Raw genomic sequence first — 22,422 nt, 5'->3', positions numbered from 1 at the left:
CAACAGCTCCATGTCTTTCTTATACTGGGGATCCCAGACCTGGACTCAGCACTGCAGATGGGGCCTCATGAGGGCAGAGCAGAGAGGGACAATCCCCTCCCTGTCCCTGTTGCCACCTCTCTGCTGCTGTTACTCCCACTGCTATACTCAGGTGGCTGCACTAAGAGCTGGAAAATGCACCGAGAGCAGGAAATCCAGAAATACCCCATAAAGGAAGCTGGAAAAGTGACATAGAAAGGGCAGCAAAGCAGAAGTCAGTGCTCTTCTGGGACACACAGCCATGCTGCCATGTGAAACTCAGAGTGCAGGCACCATATAGTGCAGCTGCTTTTGCTGGTTGGGTTGGGTTGGTTTTGGGGGTGTTTTATTACCTTCAGATGTCTTCCAGGCCTTCCAGAGATCCTCCACGCTGATGAGTTTGTCTTCTCCATGGAAGGTGCTGTGCTTGACCGTGGGGTCGTGGTAATTCAGGTCCTCCCTCAAGAACTAGGAGAAGAAACAGCAGCAGCCCCTCAGTTAACCCTGCCAGCAGCACAGGCACCAAAGAGCATCCCATCCACTGCCCTCCCTGCTATCCCTATGGCCAATGGATGTCACAGGGAGCGCGGCAGGATGCACTGCAGCTCAGATTCCCATTCCTGGGACATCCAGCATCACCCAAAGATAATTCCTGGCTGAAATCCCCACCAGCACAATGAGGTGTGAGAGTCAAGTCGTGTTTGGGGACGGCCAGGTTGGCTACCAGGGGAATTACTCCTCCAAAGAGCAGCATTGGCACTGACTGCTTTGGGGTCTTGGAGGGCTCTTCCAGCCCTATTGGTGCTATCAGTCAGCACGATGGCTTGGATTTGAATTCAGAGCTCTTCTCCAACCTTGCTGATCCTATGATTTGCAAGCAGCCTTCTTTGCTAAAGGGCTTTTAAGGTGAAGAATCACAGAACGGCCTGGGTTGCAAAGGCCCACAGTGCTCATCCAGCTCCAACCCCTTACAACGTGCAGGGTCACCAGAGCCACATCCAGCCTGGCCTTGAATGCCTGCAGGGATGGGGCATCCACAGCCTCCTTGGGCAACCTGGCAGCAGCAGCAGCTCAGGCTGCTCCCAGCCCACAGCTGAGCACCGGGTCCTGCAGCAGCTCCGTGTCCCACAGCCCTGACCTATGGGACATGGCAATGTCACAGCAGGGCCAGCTGCTGCCCGGTATATTTAGCACAGGGAGCACAGAGGGAAAGCGATCGCTCAGCGCTCCCTGCAGCGCTGCCACCGGGGGAGGGTTGGGGGGGAAGCAGGGACGGGGATCACGGCTACAATGCTGAGCTGGGGGGGCAATAAGAGCAGTGCTGAGTCCTGCTCTTTGGTCACAGCAACACCATGCAATGTTAAAGGCTTGGGGCAGAGCGGCTGGAAAGGAGCTGGAGCTGAGCTGCAGTGTGCCCAGGTGGCCAAAAGGCCAACAGCATCCAGGTTGTGTCAGCAGCACTGCAGGCATGGTGGGGTGGGCTGGGGGATCTCAGAGGGTCTTAAGGACTCAATGAGGTGCACATTAACACACAGCACGGCTATGGGACCCCCAGCAGCACAGCCCCACACTGTGCATCACTCTCAACCTCTGCATGGAGCACAGAGCGCTGCTGGCTGCGGGACAGTCAGGCTGCAGCTCTGCTCACAGTGTAAGATATAGGTCTAACATGGGGGGAATCCCTCCCCAGCGCTGCCTGAGCTGCATGTCCACATGGATGAGAACAAGGAAGGATGGGCAGGGTGCTGGGACACCCCTTGGTTCCTTTGGAATGAGGGCTGACAGCACCCAGTGTGCCCAGCAGCCCCATCCGAGCACTGCACCACCACAGCTGCCTGCTGGGTGAGCAAAGGGAGCAGAAATAGATTGCTAATTAGAAGCTCACCCACAAGGGACGGTTCTTTGGCTTTAATTGAGGTCATGGATGGCAGCTCCTGCTTGGCTGAAAATTGGCTCCCAGGAAGGAAGGAAGGAATCAAGCAGGGAGGATTGAACAGCAGAGAAGAACACCTGAGTGTGGCTGTCCCTGCACTCTGTGCTTCCCAGAGCTGATGCTCCAGCTCCTGCTGGCATCCCAATGCAGGGCAGGGTTTGCTGGAGGTGCTGCTGCCTCTCAGCCCCAACACAACCCAGCACAGCTCCAGGAATGGAGGCAGAGCTGCAGCCACAGCCACCGCAGGGGAAGGCAACTGAAAACTTCTCATTTCTTTGGCTGGGAAAGGTTTACATTTGTTTTAATTACTCCGCCCGGTGGAATTGAGGCTGAGGGAATGGATGGATGGGAGCACTGGGCTGAGTGCGTCCCATAAGCACAGCTCTGGGGGGCTGCTGAGCCCATGTGGGGATGTGGACCTGCAGAAGCAGCAGGTTGTGCTTCAGTGAGCCCACAACACCACACTGACATTCTAAAGGGTTCCCCATCAGCCTCACCGAGCCCTCAGAGCACACCAGCATCCCTCCATCCTGTGCTCCCAGCCCACACTGAGCCACCCCTGCCGTCTATAGAGCCATGAATGGGGAAACTGGGCTCCTACTGGGCTCCCTTGGCCTGCCCTCATCCAACACCTCAGCTGTGTTGATTCCATTTGTTGCCTTAGAGGAGAGCATCTCTCATGGAGGAGCTTCTTTGGGTGCTTACATAGACAAGCAACCATTTCCTTTCTCTTTAATGAAGCCATCGGCTCCAATTTCAAAGGCCAAGACAACAGAAAGGAGCTTCCCTTTCCTGCAGTGGGCACAAAGGTAACCAACCTCATCGCTTTCCTCCACGTCCACGTTGCCGTTGGCATCGTCGTCCATCTGCTTGTGGATGTTGCGGACGGCCTCAAAGCTCAGCTGCTCGTCCTCATCGTGGCACAGCGGCTTGTCAATGCGGCAGAACTCTGTTGGGAGGGGGGGGAACATCAAGGTGAGGCAGCACATGGTACAACCCCAGTACAACCCATGGCACAACCCCAATACAACCCATGGCACAACCTCAATACAACCCATGGCACAACCTCAATACAACCCATGGCACAACCCCAATACAACCCATGGCACAACCCCAATACAACCCATGGCACAACCCCAACACAACCCATAGCACAGTCCCAATACAACCCATGGCACAGCCCCAGTACAACCCATGGCACAGCCCCAATACAACCCATGGCACAGCCCCAATACAACCCATGGCACAGCCCCAATACAACCCATGGCACAACCCCCAATACAACCCATGGCACAGCCCCAATACAACCCATGGCACAACCCCAATACAACCCATGGCACAACCCCAATACAACCCATGGCACAGCCCCCAATACAACCCATGGCACAACCCCAATACAACCCATGGCACAACCCCAATACAACCCATGGCACAGCCCCAATACAACCCATGGCACAACCCCAATACAACCCATGGCACAACCCCAATACAACCCATGGCACAGCCCCAATACAACCCATGGCACAGCCCCAATACAACCCATGGCACAACCCCAATACAACCCATGGCACAGCCCCCAATACAACCCATGGCACAGCCCCAATACAACCCATGGCACAGCCCCCAATACAACCCATGGCACAGCCCCCAATACAACCCATGGCACAGCCCCAGTACAACCCATGGCACAACCCCAATACAACCCATAGCACAGTCCCAATACAACCCATGGCACAGCCCCAGTACAACCCATGGTACAACCCCAATACAACCCATGGCACAGCCCCCAATACAACCCATGGCACAGCCCCAATACAACCCATGGCACAGCCCCAATACAACCCATGGCACAGCCCCCAATACAACCCATGGCACAGCCCCAATACAACCCATGGCACAACCCCAGTACAACCCATGGCACAACCCCAATACAACCCATGGCACAGCCCCAATACAACCCATGGCACAACCCCAATACAACCCATGGCACAGCCCCAATACAACCCATGGCACAGCCCCCAATACAACCCATGGCACAACCCCCAATACAACCCATGGCACAACCCCCAATACAACCCATGGCACAGCCCCCAATACAACCCATGGCACAGCCCCCAATACAACCCATGGCACAGCCCCCAATACAACCCATGGCACAGCCCCCAATACAACCCATGGCACAGCCCATGGCACAGCCCCCAATACAACCCATGGCACAGCCCATGGCACAGCCCCCAGTACAACCCATGGCACAGCCCCAGTACAACCCATGGCACAACCCCAATACAACCCATGGCACAACCTATGGCACAGCCCCAATACAACCCATGGCACAGCCCCCAATACAACCCATAGCACAGCCCCAATACAACCCATGGCACAACCCCAGTACAACCCATGGCACAGCCCCCAGTACAACCCATGGCACAGCCCCCAATACAACCCATGGCACAACCCCAGTACAACCCATGGCACAACCCCCAATACAACCCATGGCACAGCCCCCAATACAACCCATGGCACAGCCCCAGTACAACCCATGGCACAACCCCAATACAACCCATGGCACAACCTATGGCACAGCCCCAATACAACCCATGGCACAGCCCCCAATACAACCCATAGCACAGCCCCAATACAACCCATGGCACAACCCCAGTACAACCCATGGCACAGCCCCCAGTACAACCCATGGCACAGCCCCCAATACAACCCATGGCACAACCCCAGTACAACCCATGGCACAACCCCCAATACAACCCATGGCACAGCCCCCAATACAACCCATGGCACAGCCCCAGTACAACCCATGGCACAACCCCCAATACAACCCATGGCACAACCCCCAATACAACCCACGGCACAACCCCCAATACAACCCATGGCACAGCCCCAATACAACCCATGGCACAACCCCAGTACAACCCATGGCACAGCCCCCAATACAACCCATGGCACAGCCCCAGTACAACCCATGGCACAGCCCCCAATACAACCCATGGCACAGCCCCAATACAACCCATGGCACAACCCCAGTACAACCCATGGCACAGCCCCAGTACAACCCATGGCACAGCCCCAGTACAACCCATGGCACAGCCCCAGTACAACCCACGGCACAACCCCAATACAACCTATGGCACAGCCCCCATACAACCCATGGCACAACCCCAATACAACCCATGGCACAGCCCCAATACAACCCATGGCACAGCCCCCAATACAACCCATGGCACAGCCCCAGTACAACCCATGGCACAGCCCCAGTACAACCCATGGCACAGCCCCAGTACAACCCATGGCACAGCCCCCAATACAACCCATGGCACAGCCCCAATACAACCCATGGCACAGCCCCCAATACAACCCATGGCACAACCCCCAATACAACCCATGGCACAACCCCCAATACAACCCATAGCACAGCCCCAGTACAACCCATGGCACAGCCCCAATATAAGCCATGGCACAACCCCCAATACAACCCATGGCACAACCCCAGTACAACCCATGGCACAACCCCAATACAACCCATGGTACAACCCCAATACAACCCATGGCACAGCCCCAATACAACCCATGGCACAGCCCCAATACAACCCATGGCACAACCCCAATACAACCCATGGCACAACCCCCAGCCATGCATAAAGCATCATGGCTGCCAGAGCCCATCTTTCTCCCCTCATTGCAGTGCCCATTAGCAGGGTGTTTCTGCAGCACACCAACTAAGAGGAGTTACCCTTCTTCCTGAGCAGGAAATGCATTTTTCTGGCTTGTTTTCTCTATTTCAAAGATGACACTGTAGATACTTGTAGATGCCCAAGTCCCCACCAGCAACAACATCCATCCCATCCCCATCCAATCTTATCTCCATCCCCACCCATCCCAACCCAACCCATCCCCATCTTCACCCCAACTCATCCCCATCCCAACCCATCTCCATCCCCATCCCAACCCAACCCAACTCAACCCCATCACCATCCCAACCCATCCTCATCCCCATCCCTGGTGAGACACCACACCCCCAAGCCCCCAGCCCAGACACCCCATTCAAGACATGGGGAGTCCTGTGAGCTCAGCACTGAGCCCCTGCCCAATGGAAGCTGTGCTGGACTCACTGTAAGCACATACAGACTAAGAGTTTCCAAGCAATGACTGCTTGAGATCAATGGGAGATGAGCTTAAGAGTCACTGGCCTCACTCCCATTAGAAGCTGTGAGGTTCAGACTGAAATCCAAGGAAATAAGGCAGAAAAATCCACTTAAGGGCCCAAACCTCAGCCAACCCAGTGATGAGTCCCCCCCCAGGACAAGGAGAGGACACTGAAGGGAATTTGCTGCTTCATGCTTTGGATGTGCAGTGAGCAAAGCAGCACTGATTGCTTACCCTCCATGCACCCTGCCCTGATGCTGCCCAGCCCCAACACCAGGCTGGTGCTGATTGCAGCCCAGGTGCTGCTGACTAATTAATTGCAGCCTGGGTATGAAGAAACAGGTGCTGATTGTAAGGCTGGAAGGAGCAATGAAGCTCGTGCTGATAAGGATGAGCCCCCAGGGGCCACCTCAAGGCACAGCCACCCCCCATCAAGGAACACAGGGCTGGGTGAGCAGCCCTGCCCAAGAGTGATGGGAGATGAAGCAAGACTGCATTCAAAACAGCCTGTGCATATCACAGCCCTCACATCCTACAGGTGGGCACCCCCTGGGGCACTGCAGACACACAGCCATCCCTTCTATGGGGATAGTCAGATCCATTTGGACACCAACCCATTGTAGGAACCTCCTTTAGCAATGAGATCCCTTCCAACTGCTCCAGCAATGTGGGCTGCAATGATTCCTGCAGACACAGACCCCAGTATCCACAGCCCCCACACCAGGAATAACCCCCCCACCAGCCCCAGAGCTGCCACCACCCCACTGACTCACCCTCCTCTTATCACCTCATCCTCCCTTATCTCCCTGCTATCACCCCCAGGGCACATCACCCTCCCCACCCCCCAGAAGCCCAGCAGGCACCCAGCTCTATTCTGATGGCTGCCCCACACCAATAGGTGCTTTCAGAATCAATGTGCCTCATTCCAGACCCAAGGAAGAGCAACCCCCCCATCCAGGACACCCCATTGGGTGCAGTGGGGCAGGAGGTGCCATCAATGAGGGCTGCTGTGGGGCTGGGATCTGATGGAGCTCAATTAGAACAGCTGTGATTTATACAGCCCGCTTCCATCAGCACCCAAACGGCAGCCAAAAAGAAAGTGGATCATATTTGGGGAGGGGAAAGAAAAGAACTGTTTACATAGTTGTGTTAATACAAACAAGGGCTCCACACGACCTTCCTGCCTGCGCTGCTTCCCACAGCACCAGGGTTTAGATGCTGAGACGTCAGCGAAGCAGAGCTGGGATGTGAGGAATGGATTTAAAGGGAGACAGGGGAGGTTCAGGTTGGATCTGAGCTCCGTGCTCCGACACAGCCCGACCTGCAGCGCAGGCACCTCAACCCTCTGCCAAAGGAGCTCCTGCAGCAATCAAATATTGACTCTTACAACAGATTGCACAAGGCACAAAGGAAGAAAGCAGCCCAGATAAGATGCCAACAAAAAGGCACGATTACATCGTTTGATCTTTGATACACTCAGCGACGCCCTTGGGTGCCTCTGCAAGGAGGGGCACCTGCAATAGGGGGGGAGCACAACAGCACAGGGTCCCAATGTGCTCCATGGGAGCCCAATGAAGGCAGAGGGGACAGCACAGACCCCCCCTTGCATCCCACCTGCTGCAGCTTAGGGGCCAGGATGGGGCTCAGCAGCGCTGTGCTGTCAGTGGGCACCCAGCTGGGCTCCTCTCCTTGGCACAGCTCTGCTCGCTGCCTTCAGCCCCTCATTGCTCAGCTCTAACAGCAGCAAAGCTCCATCCCAGCACCTGCAGCCACTGCCATCCCACCCCTCAAGTGCTTCCCATCACCCCCTCCCATGTTTCCATCTCCCATCCCAATGCAGCCCATTGCCTTCACAATCAGTTTCCCAGCTCCAGCAGAGCCCTGGGGGTCTCTGCCATCCCATCCCTCCCCTGCAGCCCACGCAGCTCCCTGCTTGCTTTCAGCCCACGTAAGGTAAGCAGGCTGCTTGAATCCAGCCCTACAAAGCACCGAGCTCCTGCACTGAACCTGCTGCAAAACAGCAACGTCAAAAGGCAAGAGCAAGTTCTAAAGGGTTGAAACGAGCAAAGCTTGAGTTACTGCGTAACACCAAAGCAAATAACCCAACTGCTCCTGCATTCCTTCCCCTCTGCGCTGATGGCAATCGAACCATCGCAGCTCTCCAAACTGGGAGGGCCCTGCAGATTTAAGGAAGTCCTCAGCGCGCTGCAGCGCTGCCTGCGTGTCCTGCAGGACAGGAGTCCTTAATTACATTCAATATCGCAGCGCTCATCATTCGCGGGGCGAGAGATGGGGCGGCCCAGCACCGTGAGCAGCCAGGCTGGCGGGCAGCGAGACCCATAGGGGGGGCTGTGGGTGGGGATGGGGATGGCGCACATCACACCTTGCTTTTGTTCCTTGGGAGCCCCATTTCCAACAGCCCCAGCTCCCCCGTGGGCAGCGATACATCCCATGGAGCAATGCATCCCATGGAGCAACGCATCCCATAGAGCAACGCGTCCCATAGAGCAACGCGTCCCACAGAGCAACGCGTCCCATAGAGCAACGCGTCCCATAGAGCAACGCGTCCCATAGCGCAACGCGTCCCATAGAGCAACGCGTCCCATAGCGCAACGCATCCCATACAGCAACGCATCCCACGGAGCAACGCATCCCACGGAGCAACGCATCCCATAGAGCAACGCATCCCACAGAGCAACGCATCCCACAGAGCAACGCATCCCACAGAGCAACGCATCCCATAGAGCAACGCATCCCATAGGGCAACGCATCCCATAGCGCAACGCATCCCATAGGGCAACGCATCCCATAGAGCAACGCATCCCACAGAGCAACGCATCCCATAGGGCAACGCATCCCATAGGGCAACGCATCCCATACAGCAACGCATCCCATACAGCAACGCATCCCATACAGCAACGCATCCCATGGAGCAACGCATCCCATAGCGCAACGCATCCCATAGAGCAACGCATCCCACTGAGCAACGCATCCCATAGAGCAACGCATCCCATAGAGCAACGCATCCCACGGAGCAATGCATCCCATAGAGCAGTGCATCCCATAGAGCAGTGCATCCCACTGAGCAACGCATCCCACTGAGCAACGCATCCCATAGAGCAACGCATCCCATGGAGCAACGCATCCCACGGAGCAACGCATCCCATAGAGCAACGCATCCCATAGAGCAACGCATCCCACGGAGCAACGCATCCCACGGAGCAACGCATCCCATAGAGCAACGCATCCCATAGAGCAACGCATCCCATAGAGCAGTGCATCCCACAGAGCAACGCATCCCATAGAGCAACGCATCCCATAGAGCAACGCATCCCACTGAGCAACGCATCCCACTGAGCAACGCATCCCATAGAGCAACGCATCCCATAGAGCAACGCATCCCATGGAGCAACGCATCCCACAGAGCAACGCATCCCACAGAGCAACGCATCCCATAGAGCAACGCATCCCATAGGGCAACGCATCCCATAGCGCAACGCATCCCATAGGGCAACGCATCCCATAGAGCAACGCATCCCACAGAGCAACGCATCCCATAGGGCAACGCATCCCATAGGGCAACGCATCCCATACAGCAACGCATCCCATACAGCAACGCATCCCATACAGCAACGCATCCCATGGAGCAACGCATCCCATAGCGCAACGCATCCCATAGAGCAACGCATCCCACTGAGCAACGCATCCCATAGAGCAACGCATCCCATAGAGCAACGCATCCCACGGAGCAATGCATCCCATAGAGCAGTGCATCCCATAGAGCAGTGCATCCCACTGAGCAACGCATCCCACTGAGCAACGCATCCCATAGAGCAACGCATCCCATGGAGCAACGCATCCCACGGAGCAACGCATCCCATAGAGCAACGCATCCCATAGAGCAACGCATCCCACGGAGCAACGCATCCCACGGAGCAACGCATCCCATAGAGCAACGCATCCCATAGAGCAACGCATCCCATAGAGCAGTGCATCCCACAGAGCAACGCATCCCATAGAGCAACGCATCCCATAGAGCAACGCATCCCACTGAGCAACGCATCCCACTGAGCAACGCATCCCATAGAGCAACGCATCCCATAGAGCAACGCATCCCATGGAGCAACGCATCCCACGGAGCAACGCATCCCATAGAGCAACGCATCCCATAGAGCAACGCATCCCATAGAGCAACGCATCCCATAGAGCAGTGCATCCCACAGAGCAACGCATCCCATAGAGCAGTGCATCCCATAGAGCAGTGCATCCCATAGCGCAACGCATCCCATAGCGCAACGCATCCCACAGAGCAACGCATCCCACAGAGCAATGCATCCCATAGAGCAACGCATCCCACAGAGCAACGCATCCCACAGAGCGACGCATCCCACAGAGCGACGCATCCCATAGAGCAACGCAACCCATAGAGCAGTGCATCCCATAGAGCAACGCATCCCATAGAGCAACGCAACCCATAGAGCAACGCAACCCATAGAGCAGTGCATCCCATAGAGCAACGCAACCCATAGAGCAGTGCATCCCATAGAGCAACGCATCCCATAGAGCAACGCATCCCATAGAGCAACGCATCCCACAGAGCAACGCATTCCATAGAGCAACGCATCCCACAGAGCAACGCATCCCACAGAGCAACGCATCCCACAGAGCGACGCATCCCATAGAGCAACGCAACCCATAGAGCAGTGCATCCCATAGAGCAACGCATCCCATAGAGCAACGCAACCCATAGAGCAACGCAACCCATAGAGCAGTGCATCCCATAGAGCAACGCAACCCATAGAGCAGTGCATCCCATAGAGCAACGCATCCCATAGAGCAACGCATCCCATAGAGCAACGCATCCCACAGAGCAACGCATCCCATCCATCCAACGTGGTTTCCAAGCTATGACCGAAGGCAGCATCCCCACCCTGCATCCCACACTGCATGGAAACCAAATGTCCTCATGGAAGCGACCCCAGAGCAGCCTTTGCTCCGTGCCATGGACACACCACCATGGTTATCCAAGCGCCGATAGGAACACGAGGTGTGTCCCCTCTGGCTCCCTCCAATAAAACTGAGCGAGAGGGCGTTCCTGAAATACTTTCAGCATGAGGAGACTGGGATCACTCAGTGTGATTCACGCTGCTCAGGTCTGGGCTGCTGCATTACAACGTTCCCTCCTGTTTATGGGCTCCCCTTTAAGTACTGCCAGGTCTCCCTGCAGCAATAGGCTCAACAAGCCCGGTCTGCCCCCATAGAGGGCTGCTCCAGCCCTATGATCATCCATGGACCCTCTGAGCATCCCCTTGTCATCCTGTGGATCCAATCCCACATCCTTGGGGGGCCCCAGGACACAGGGCTCCATATGGGGCCCCATGAGGGCAGAGAGAGGGGGGGACAGTCCCTTCTTCCCTGCCCAATGCAGCCCAGGGGTAACTGCAATGCAATGCAAATCCAACCATCGCTTGTACAAAGTGAAAGCAACGCTGCTGAGAGCCAGGAAACCACAGAGTGCAGCTCAGTGAGTCACCAGTGCCTGAGAAATTGCACCATGCCCAAGAAAGCTGAGAAGAAACCAAACCTGAGCCACCACAACCCTAATGCCAAGGTATAGGATCCTCCTTGCATCACTGCATTGCATGAAGGGGGGGACCTCCAGCCCTGAGTGACACTGTGAGCAATGTGTGCCATCACCCCCCTCCCATAGAGCACCCATTGAGAAGCACTAATGCAGCCCGGCATCCAGCAGGATGGACTGCAGAGTAATGTGGGCACGGTGGCTGTTTGGGATCAAAGGAGACAGATGGGATGCTTCAAAGCACCGATGGGAGCCCAGCACTGAGCTGTGCCAGCAGCTCTGCCTGCACGGAGCGTGACGGCAGCTCAGCACACACAGCTCACATGGGATGCTCCGAGCAGCCTGCACTGAGTGCTGGGCTCTACATATAAAGGGGGAATGGCTTTAAAGTGAGACAGGGGAGGTTTAGGTTGGATCTGAGGAGGGAGTTTTACACCCAGAGGGTGGTGACGCACTGGCACAGGTTGCCCAAGGAGGCTGTGGATGCCCCATCCCTGCAGGCATTCAAGGCCAGGCTGGATGTGGCTCTGGGCACCCTGGGCTGCTGGTTGGTGACCCTGCACATAATAAGGGGTTGGGATGGATGAGCACTGTGGGCCTTTTCTCTGCAGCCTGAGCAGCTCCTGGGTTGTAGCTGTGAGATGCAGCACTAGAAGGAAGTGGTTAAAGCAGCCCTCCATAGAAAGCATCTCTTCCTCGTCCCTTATCTCTCCTTTACAGAGAAGAGAAGCACCTGTGGGCAAACAGAGCAGCTCCAGCATGGAGCTCTGGGCATGCAATGAGCCACAAACCATCTCAGCCCCTTGTGGTGGTCCCTCGGGTGCTGGGCTGCTGCATCCCCCCATCAGAAACAGGGAACGTCCCTTTACAGCATAATTCATTGCAGGAAGCATCACCAGCCCCACATCGCCATATAGGGGCATCTGCTCCCCATTTTACCCTTATTTATCCCTCACTTCTTACAGGGATTCACCAGTTCTGAAAGCTCTGGGGTGAGGAAGGAGCAGAGACAACAGCCCACGTCCTTTGGGGGGGCAACTCTGCTGCCTGCAGGGGATGCAGGAGCTCATGGAGGGGCAGCCTGGGTTGCAAAGAACCACAATGATCATGTAGTTCCAACCCCCTGCTGTGTGCAGGGTCACCAACCAGCAGCCCAGGCTGCCCAGAGCCACATCCAGCCTGGCCTTGAATGCCTGCAGGGATGGGGAGCACCTCTGGTTCCCATAGACCACACAGGGCTGAGCTCCCCTCCCTGTCTCAGCTCCTTCCAGGGCGCAGCAGAACACAAAGCGAAGCCCAGCATTAACCACAATGGTGAGGCTGCAAATCAATCTCCGTGTCCATAGGTGAGGGCTGTGCCTGCTGGAGAAAGGAGCTCTTTGTTTTTTCCCTGCCAACCAAAGCGACGCGGCAGCGCCGTGCTGACGGCAGCTGAATGCGGGTGATCGGGGCGAGCAGGGATGGGATATTGGAATCAATGAACCATAGGATGGTTTGGGATGGAAGGGACCCCAAGGATCATGAAGATCCAACCCACCACCACATACAGGGCCACCAACCTCCACATTGATACCAGCCCAGGCTGCCCACGGCCCCATTGAACCCGGCCTTCAACACCTCCATGTGTTCAATTGGTTCCAATTGAGCTGCTGACACCTCAGCCAGCTCCCCTAGGAGAGGCAGCTTCTCCTTCTCCATCCATCATTTCTAAGCACCAAAGACACAAAGTGCTGCCCAAAGCCCAATGGCACAAAGCCACCCAGCTGGCACCAACCTGCCCCCAACGCAGCTGAGCAAACAGGCTCCTGCAGGGCCCTGCTGAGCAGCACGTCCCATTACAGCTATAGGACATGGAGCAGGATGAGAACCACAGCACCTGCAGTGCAAGGGGCAGAGCTACTTGTGCTCCTGGTACCCCCCCACAGCCCCCCATACAGGTACAAACTGAGCTCACAGCCATCTGCTATGGGTGCCCCCAGCACAGAGACACAGCCCTGGTCCCCAACATGGGGGTCCACAGCTGGAGTTGCCCCCATTGTACCCTCAGCTTGGGCACAGATGCTCCTCCAAAGCACTGAGGGGCTGACAAGAGATGAATCGAGTGCTGTGTGTAAGAGCCCCCTTTGCAACAGCTGATTAGCAGCAGCAGGAATCAAATTCAAGTGCCCATTAGCTCCTGTTTAGAGCCAGACCACTTAATTTATTTGTAAGCTAATTACTGCCAGCTCCCAATAACAGCACACATTGCAGGCTGCGTTCCATGGTGCTCTATGGGGCACAGAGGTGGGATTTGGGGGCATGGCTGTAAGCTGAAGGAAAGGGGGCTGGGTGGGATATAGGGGGATGCCCTTCACCCCATAGCACTGACTGGGGCTGTGGGCCCCATCCCTGGAGGAGCCTGAGGCTGTGGGTGGGCAATGGGACCCTGAGCTGAGGGCACACACCTATGGGGGGGGTCCCAACCCAACAACTCAGCAGCTCAGTGATCAATGGGATCCCAGCTCCCATTTCCATCCCATCCAATCTTACAACTACCTGATATCTGATATCTGGGGGGGGGGGGGGAGTTAGCAGATGATCCTGGAGCCATTCTATCACTATCACCTCACCCACCCCAACCCCATCGTGCCCACATCCCTCAGTGCCATATCCCACAGCTCTGGGGCACCCCCAGGAGCAGTGACCCCCCCCCAAATGCTGTCAGCCCTTTGGGGAATGGATCTCCCCAATCCCCAACCTGACCCCATCCAACCCCCCTAAATACATTCCCCTCCTGGCCCCCAATTCAGGTTTCTCCCACCTCTGGTTCGTCTGAAGGAAAAACACAACAACTTCTTCTGCTTAGTCACAGATTAATTATGTGCTGGCAGCCTTACAGATCTAAACACAGGCAATGCTGAGCAGCCTTAATCCCGTGCTATTTCCCCCTTCCTGCAGTGGCTGCAGCTCCGGCACAGCTCAGCTGTGGGACATTCCTGACGTTCCCCCCCTTCTCTCTCTCTGTGTTCCCGTGCACTGAGAGCTGCAGAAAATGGGAAGGAATGAATTAATCCGAGCTCACAACGTTGATGTTTGGGGATATAGAAGGACTCAGCTCCTGCTTGGGAGCACGGTGGGTGCTGGGCCCACATCCCCATCCAGTGGGGGGTATTTGGGGTTAGGACTCACCGTGTCCTTTTCCTAAGTGGAAAAAGTAGGTTGCTTAAAAATAGGCCTGGAAGCCAAGCCAACGCAGGCACCCTACGCTATGTCCGAAGAATAAACAAGCAAGGAGGATTTGTGTACAAAACCCACAGCCGGGGTAATGTAATGTAATGTAAGAAGCCTCTAATGACTTCCTTGTGCTCCTCCAGTGCTTCCATACCTGCATCACCCTGAGGGGGAATGGATTTAAAGTGAGACAGGGGAGGTTTAGGTTGGATCTTAGGGGGGGGTTTGACACCCAGAGGGTGGTGACGCACTGTTCACAGGTTGCCCAAGGAGGCTGTGGATGCCCCATCCCTGCAGGCATTCAAGGCCAGGCTGGATGTGGCTCTGGGCAGCCTGGGCTGCTGGTTGCTGACCCTGCACATAATAAAGGGGTTGTGATGGATGAGCAGCTCCTTGTGCCCACGTTACACGTGGAGCGGCCGGTGCCGATGGTGGCATCGCGGTGCCGCTTTGGAGCCGGTCCCGCTCCGTTCAGAGGCAGCAGCTGAAGCTGAAGCTGAAGCCGCATCCAAAAATAGCCGGCCCGGAGCATTCCGAGCAGCCACGAACCCGTAACGCAGCGCAATCACTTTCCCGGCCGGTTCGTGGGGCTCCAGCCGGCAGCCCCGAACTCGGGACGGAACCGAACCGACCCTCGGACCGACACACGGACCGACCCAACCCCCTTTTCTCCCCCCCCCCCAGCACCGCGATCTGGGCCGGCTCCGGGCAGCGCCCCGTGCGGGAGCGGCTCAGCCCGTTCCGCCGTCCCCTCTGCGGCCGCTCCGCCCCCCGCTGACCCCGGACCCCCCCGGTGCCGCCGCTCCCGGCCGCCCCCAACCAACCAACGGCCGTTCCCGTCTCGGTTCTCCCGTCTCGGTTCTCGGGCCGGTTCCGCTCTGACCCCTTCGCCGCTCCGGGCCCCGCAACGCTCCGGTACCGCCCGGTACCGGCACAGAGCGCTCCCAACCCGGCCCAGGGAACTTCCTACGGGCCGAACCGACGGCACCGGGCCGGGCTCAACCCCCCCACGGCCCGACAGAGCTCAGAACCCCCCCCCGAACCTCCGTGTGTCCCGAACCCCATCCCAAAGCCCGGGATCCCCCCCCTCGTCCATCCCGAACCCCCCCCCCCCCCCGGTTCGGGCCGTACCTGCGATGGCGGTATCGTCCAGGTGGGATCCCGGCGGCCTTTCGGGCCGGGCCGGCTGCAATAGGAACCCGCACAGCACCCACAGCGCCGCCGCCGCCCGCAGCTCCATGTCCCGAATCGTTCAGCTCCACAACCGCATCGAGGCCTCCGCGATCTGGAGTCGGACCGGACCGGGATCCGAACCGGGATCCGAACCGACGGCCAACGCGCTGCCGGCTGGGGGCGGGGCCGCGGCAAGCCACGCCCCCTCCGCTCAAGCCACGCCCACTACGGTCAAACCACGCCCCCTCCGTTCGAGCCACGCTCAGCCAATCGGAGAGCTGGAATATGGCCACGCCCCCTCCCATAGGCCACGCCCCTCCCGCCCCCCTCCGCTGCGCCGCAGCGCCACCCGCTGGACGGAGGGTGAACTGCAAGCTGAGCGCGTGGCCACAGGGAGACACACGAGGAAGCTAAGCAGGAAGGGATGCGTGCAGAGCTTGGATGGGTGACCAGGATCTGGAGTAGGGCAAGGGGAGCCCCGGGGCGATATAGGATGGGAGGGGAAGGATGGAGATAAGATGGGAATGGGATGGGAATGGGATGGGAATGGGATGGGGGTGGGGATGAGGTGGGATGGGGATGGGATGGATATGGGGTGATATGGGATGGGAGACAAAGATTGGGATGGGATGAGGATGGGAATAGGGTGGGAATGGGGTGTGGGGGGGGATGGGGATGGATATGGGGTGATATGGGATGAAAGACAAAGATTGGGATGGGAATGAAGATGGGCAGCGTGATGGAAATGGGATGAGATAAGGATGGAGATAGGATGGGAATGGGATGTGAGAGGGGATAGGGATGGAGGTGGGGATGGGATGGATATGGGGTGATATGGGATGGGAGACAAAGATTGGGATGGGATGAGGATGGGAATAGGGTGGGAATGGGGTGTGGGAGGGGATGGGGATGGATATGGGGTGATATGGGATGGGAGACAAAGATTGGGATGGGAATGAAGATGGGCAGCGTGATGGAAATGGGATGAGGATGAGGATGGGAATAGGGTGGGCTTGGAGAGAAGAACTGGGCCTGGAAATGGGGATAGGGACAATGGGGTGAGATGGGAATGGGATCCGGGGTAGGGAATGGCAGTGGGGATAAGGATGGATGGGGGTGGGATGGGGATGGAGGTGGGATGGGATGGGGATGGAGATTAGGATGAGGATGGGAAGGGTGGGATGAAATAAGATGAGGCTTGAGATGGGGTGAGGATGGGATGAGGATTAGGATGGGGATGGGAACACCCAGAACTCGGGTGTGTGAGGATGGGGGTGATGGAGATGGGATGAGAGGGACGGGGATGGTGACTGCGATGGGTCAAAGGAGGAACTGGGGTGGGGATGAGGGTGGGACAGGGACCGGGATGGGGGCAGCAATGGGGGGCAGCCCCCAAAGGGCCCCATTGTGCAGCTCCTGGGGTCGCCCATCCCTCCTATGGGGTGGGGGCTCAGTGGGGTTTGGGGGCGACGCCTCGAGGGGGGGATTGAAACCCCCCCCCCCAACAGGGGAAGTTCCCCCCCGCGTTCCCACGCTCCCCCCCCTCCCTAAACCCTCCACTTCCCCACGCCCCCCCCCCCCCCCCCCCACGCCCTATGACACCCCCCCACTCCGGGCCGAGGCAGGAAGGAAGCGGCGGGGGCGGGCCGGGCTCGGCGGGAGGAACGGTCGGGGTCGGGAGGGACCGAACGGAGCGGAGACGAGAGGAGAGAAGCGAAGGAGCCCCCCATTGTGCCCCACATTATGGGACGGGGTGAGCCAGGGGGCAGCGGGGTGGGCTGTGAGGGCGGGGTCTGATGGGGGGGAGCCGGGAGGGGGGCGTCCATCGGTCCCGGTGCCCCCCGTGTGGGTCTGGGATGCCGGGGATGGGGGGTCGGCACTGAGTTGTACCCATAGCTCATATTGGGGGAGCTGAGGGCGCTGTGCTGCTGCCCCGGAGCTCGGTTGGGGGGATGTTCCATCCTCTTCCTCGCACGCAGGGAGGGCTGGAAGACCCTCGTGTGTCCTGAAGGGCTGAGCCCATCTCCATCCCCATCCGTCCACCTCCATCATCTCCATCCCCATCTCATCCCATCCCCATCTCCGGACTTGTCCCCATTTCCATCACCTCCACTCTCATCCCCATTTTCAGACCTCCATCTCCACCATCCCCATCTCATTCCATTCCCATCCCCATCTCATCTCATCCCCATCCCCATCTCATCCCATCCCCATCCCCATCTCATCTCATCCTCATCTCATCCCATTCCCATCCCATCCTCATCTCATTTCATCCCCATCCCACCCCCATCCCCATCTCATCCCCATCTCATCCCCATCCCCATCCTCATCTCATCCCCATCACATCCCCATCTTCATCTCATCCCCATTCCCATCTCATCCCATCCCATCCCCATCTCATCCCCATCCCATCCCCATCTCATCCCCTTCTCATCCCCTACTCCACACCCCCACCTCCATCTAGACATCCTCCCCCATTCCCAGACCCCATTACCTCCATCCCCATCTCCATCCCCATGTTCTGATCACGGCCACATCCCCCACGTCTCCAAAGTGCCCCCGGTGCATGTATGGAGCTAAGTGTGCCAATGGGGCTGTGTGTGCCTATGGGGCTGTGTGTGCCCATGGGGCTGTGTGTGTCTATGGGGCTGTGTGTTCCGATGGGGCACAGGGTCCGGTCGGACCCTCATCCCCACGGCTGGGAATCCCGCATCTCCCGTCTCAGCGCATCGTGGGGCTCCTCCGGTCCGTGGACAGCGTGGACGGAGCCCCGCCGGGTTCTCACCGCCCGTGGGTCCCGTCGGTGCCACGGAAAGCCCCATGTGGGAGGGGGGGATGCCCCGTGTGAGCGGCCGGGGTTGGTTTTGCTTCCCGTTTTCTGCTCGGCCCCACAGCTGCGCCGTCTCCCCCCGCCCCGGTGATGCGGTGGGGGATGAATCACCCCGAGCCCCGCGCCCGCACCCAGCGCAGCGCGAAGGGACCGCGGCTCTTCCTCTTCCTCTTCCTCCTCCGCTTCCCCTCCTCCTGCGGGGCCGGGGAGGGGCGGCCCCGTGGGGCTGAGGTCGGGCTGTGGGGCACGGCTTTGCCTCGGGGTCCCGCACGGATGGTCCTCCCGAAGCCCCCACCCCATCGCCTCCGCTTTGGGTTGGCCGGGGCGTGGGCCGATGGGGGGCGATGGGGACCGCAGGGGGGGGAAGGGCGGTGGGATGTTGCCCCCCCTGCCCGGCTGTGGGGCTCCTGGCGGCCCTGATCGCATTGAGGGCAGAAGGGGTTAAGGAGCGTTGGGGGCTGGGAGGGCAGCGGGGGCGGCCGGAGCCCTCGTGGGAGAACAGAGCAGCGCTGTGCGGGGCGGGGATGGGGGCGAGGACTGTGCACCCGATGCCACCCATGGGCGACCCTGTGCCACTATGAGGCGCTGCCATGGGGAGGATGAACCCAACGGACCCACAAATGCTCACTCCTCACCCTGCGCCCACCCCGGGGGTCTCACAGCTCCATGGGGACCCTCCCTTTGGGCAATGCCCCGGTGCCACCCGTCCCTATGGCATTGATCCCCATCTCCATCTCATCCCACCCCCATCCCCATCTCATCTCCATCTCATCTCATTTCATCCCCATCTCATCCCCATCTCATCCCATTCCCATCTCATTGCTATGAGATGGCATTGATGTGCTCATGGCCACGAGCGTTTCCACTTCCCCACAGCACTGACTCAGCCACTGCCCGTCCTGGGCTGGGGACAGGGATGGGGATGGCACATGGACACAGCACAGCCCCAAGCTCCCACCCCATCACTGTGGTATCTCTGAGCCCCCCAATGACCCCATGTCCCCCCACAGGCCGCTGACGCCGTCAGCGCCGCGATGCAGAGCATCAAATGCGTGGTGGTGGGCGACGGCGCCGTGGGGAAGACGTGTCTGCTCATCTGCTACACCACCAACGCCTTCCCCAAGGAATACATCCCCACCGTCTTCGACAACTACAGCGCTCAGAACACGGTGGACGGGCGGACTATAAACCTCAACCTGTGGGACACGGCCGGGCAGGAGGAATACGACCGCCTGCGGACGCTCTCCTACCCCCAGACCAACGTCTTCATCATCTGCTTCTCCATCGCCAGCCCTCCGTCCTACGAGAACGTCAAGCACAAGTGGTACCCCGAGGTGTGCCACCACTGCCCCAGCGTGCCCGTGCTGCTGGTGGGCACCAAGAAGGACCTGCGCTCCAACCCCGACACCATGCGCCGCCTGAAGGAGCAGAACCAGGCGCCCATCAGCACCCAGCAGGGCCTCAGCCTGTGCAGGCAGATCCGAGCTGTCAAGTACTTGGAGTGCTCGGCGCTGCAGCAGGAGGGCATTAAGGAGGTGTTCACCGAGGCGGTGCGAGCCGTGCTCAACCCTGCGCCCGCCAAAGCCAAGCGGCCCTGTGTGCTGCTGTAGGGCACAGCGGGGCTGCAGTGCCCATATGGACACCACCATGGCTACATACCCTCCTCTGGGATCACACACCCAACTCTGGGCATCCTGGGCTGTGCTCAGCCCCACACGGCCCTGCCCGGCCCCACGCTGACCCAGCCCCAACACACCTGGTTCTGAGAATCCCCGGCTCCGGGCACCCCCAGCTTTGAGCATCCTCTGCTGAGCACCCCCAGCTCTGAGCAGCCCCATCCAAACATCCCTGGTGCTGAGCACCCCCAGCCCGGAGCATCCCTTGGCTCTGAGCACCCCCAGGTCTTAATATCACCATGCAGCAGCTCTGAGCATCCCCGATGCTGAGCACCCCCAGCTCTGTGCACCCCCGAGCTCTCTGCCTCCCATGGAGTGCAGCGTGGCCCCAAGCTGTGAGCTTCAGTGCTACAGAGCCCAACTGCACTACCTGCCTGCTGGCCTGGGGCCAGCTGGGTTCCCTCCTGTTCCCTTCATCCTCATCCCCATTCCCATTCTCATCCTCATCCTCATCCCCATCTCCATCCCCATCCTCAGCCCTATTCCATCCCCATCCCATCCCATCCCATCCCCATCTCCATCTCCATCCCCATCTCCATCCTCATCCCTATCCCATCCCCATTCCCATCCCTATCCCATCCTCATCCCTATCCCATCCTCATCCCATCCCATCCCTTCCCATCCCAGCCCATCCCATCTCCATCCCCATCTTCATCCCCACCCCCATCCCCATCCCCATCCTCACACCCATCTCATCACCATCTCATCCCCATCCCATCCCATCTCCATCCCCATCCCCACCCCCATCCCATCCTCACACCCATCTCATCCTCATCCTAATCCCCATCTCCATTCCCATCCCATCCTCATCCTCATCCTCATCCTCATCCCCATCCCCATCCCGTCCCCATCCTTATCCTCAGCCCCATCCCATCCCATCCCACCCCACCTTATCTGTCATCATTCACTTTTTGGGTGACACCTCTCCAGCTCTGGCACAGAGCAACAACCTCCTGAGATAGGGCTGCCCCATGGAGCCGACCCCCCCGGCCCCTGCCTGAGCACCCCCCGCCCCTTGGGGACCCACTGCTCCCACTGCTGTGCCCCATGCCCTGTGGGGACCCCCAGCCCCTTGGGGACCCACCACCACCCCCCGAAGTGCTGCAGAGTGGTTTGTCCCACAGGACCCCCATGGCACCAGGCTCCCCTCACCCAGCTCCCTCCAAGCTGCTTTCAATAAAGCCCCCCCCGGCCCCACGCCTCCTGTGCTCTGCTGTCTGCCCCCATCCCCTGAGCTGCTGCTGGGGCACGAGAGCCAGCCCTGTGCCCTGGGGTTCCTGCGATGGGGGGGTGGGTACCCAACTGGCATTGCACCCCTGGGTGACACCAGGCTGCTCTGTGGGGACATGGGGGGGGGGAGAGTGGGGGACATTACAAGGATTGGGAGCATGGAGATGAGCACAGGGATGGGCATGGGGATATGACATGGTGTGGGGATAATATGGGGATAATATGGGGATGGGGACACTGTGGGGATGACCACTGGGGTCTGCAGGAAGAGGGTCCCCTCCCCACAAGTCCCTGGTCACCACAGCTCACACTCTGCCCCTCCTGGCAGCCCCATGGCAGCCCCATGATGTGGGGCACAGGGGATGCGGGCACTGCAGCCCCCCACGGGTCGGGGTCAGCAGCACACAGGGGCCCCTTGTGCGGCCCCACAGCCGGACGCAGCCCCACACAAACGGCCTTTGTTCCCCACAGCCGCCGGCGGGGGGGTCCCAAGGGGTGGTGTGGGCGGTGGTGGCACACGAGGCAGCGCTGCCCTGTCCCCATCCCATCCCCATCCCATCCCCATCCCGTGGTGGTGCCCAGGGCGCACAGCCGTGACGCAGCGCTCCGGCACCCA

At 58.8% G+C, this 22,422-nt stretch overlaps 2 protein-coding genes across 8 annotated transcripts in view; one reads left to right on the top strand and one right to left on the bottom strand.

The window, feature by feature from the left end:
• Positions 1-16,296, bottom strand: part of STIM1 (stromal interaction molecule 1) — a 37,418-nt gene extending 21,122 nt beyond the window's left edge. For 5 of the 7 annotated variants that reach the window (XM_085536674.1, XM_085536676.1, XM_015852570.3 and 2 more), the window contains exons 1-3: positions 16,029-16,296; positions 2,770-2,900; positions 372-486 (exon numbers count right to left, since the gene is read on the bottom strand). In XM_085536674.1, the coding sequence (XP_085392800.1) occupies positions 372-486; positions 2,770-2,900; positions 16,029-16,137 (355 nt within the window). In that variant the 5' untranslated portion in view covers positions 16,138-16,296. Of the gene's footprint in view, positions 1-371; positions 487-2,769; positions 2,901-11,036; positions 11,159-16,028 lie in introns of those variants that run through there. The other 2 variants (XM_085536675.1, XM_085536679.1) reach the window with 2 other exon arrangements.
• A 1,422-nt stretch (positions 16,297-17,718) lies between these two features.
• Positions 17,719-21,773, top strand: RHOG (ras homolog family member G). The gene is made up of 2 exons (XM_015852578.3): positions 17,719-17,823; positions 19,911-21,773. Exon 2 carries the CDS (start codon positions 19,935-19,937, stop codon positions 20,508-20,510), a length of 576 nt encoding a protein of 191 aa, XP_015708064.2. The 5' UTR covers positions 17,719-17,823; positions 19,911-19,934; the 3' UTR covers positions 20,511-21,773.
• Positions 21,774-22,422: the final 649 nt, after the last annotated feature.

The sequence above is a fragment of the Coturnix japonica genome, chromosome 1 (genome assembly GCF_054131305.1).
Source record: "Coturnix japonica strain WE chromosome 1, WE-NBRP24, whole genome shotgun sequence".
In the NCBI taxonomy this organism is placed as follows: Eukaryota; Metazoa; Chordata; class Aves; order Galliformes; family Phasianidae; genus Coturnix; species Coturnix japonica.
Note: the sequence above shows the minus strand (reverse complement) of the source record. Positions and strands in the feature narration are given on the sequence as shown.

Coding starts and splice junctions, on each gene's coding strand:
- RHOG (XM_015852578.3), top strand. CDS start 19,935: ATGCAGAGCATCAAATGCGTGGTGGTGGGCGACGGCGCCGTGGGGAAG.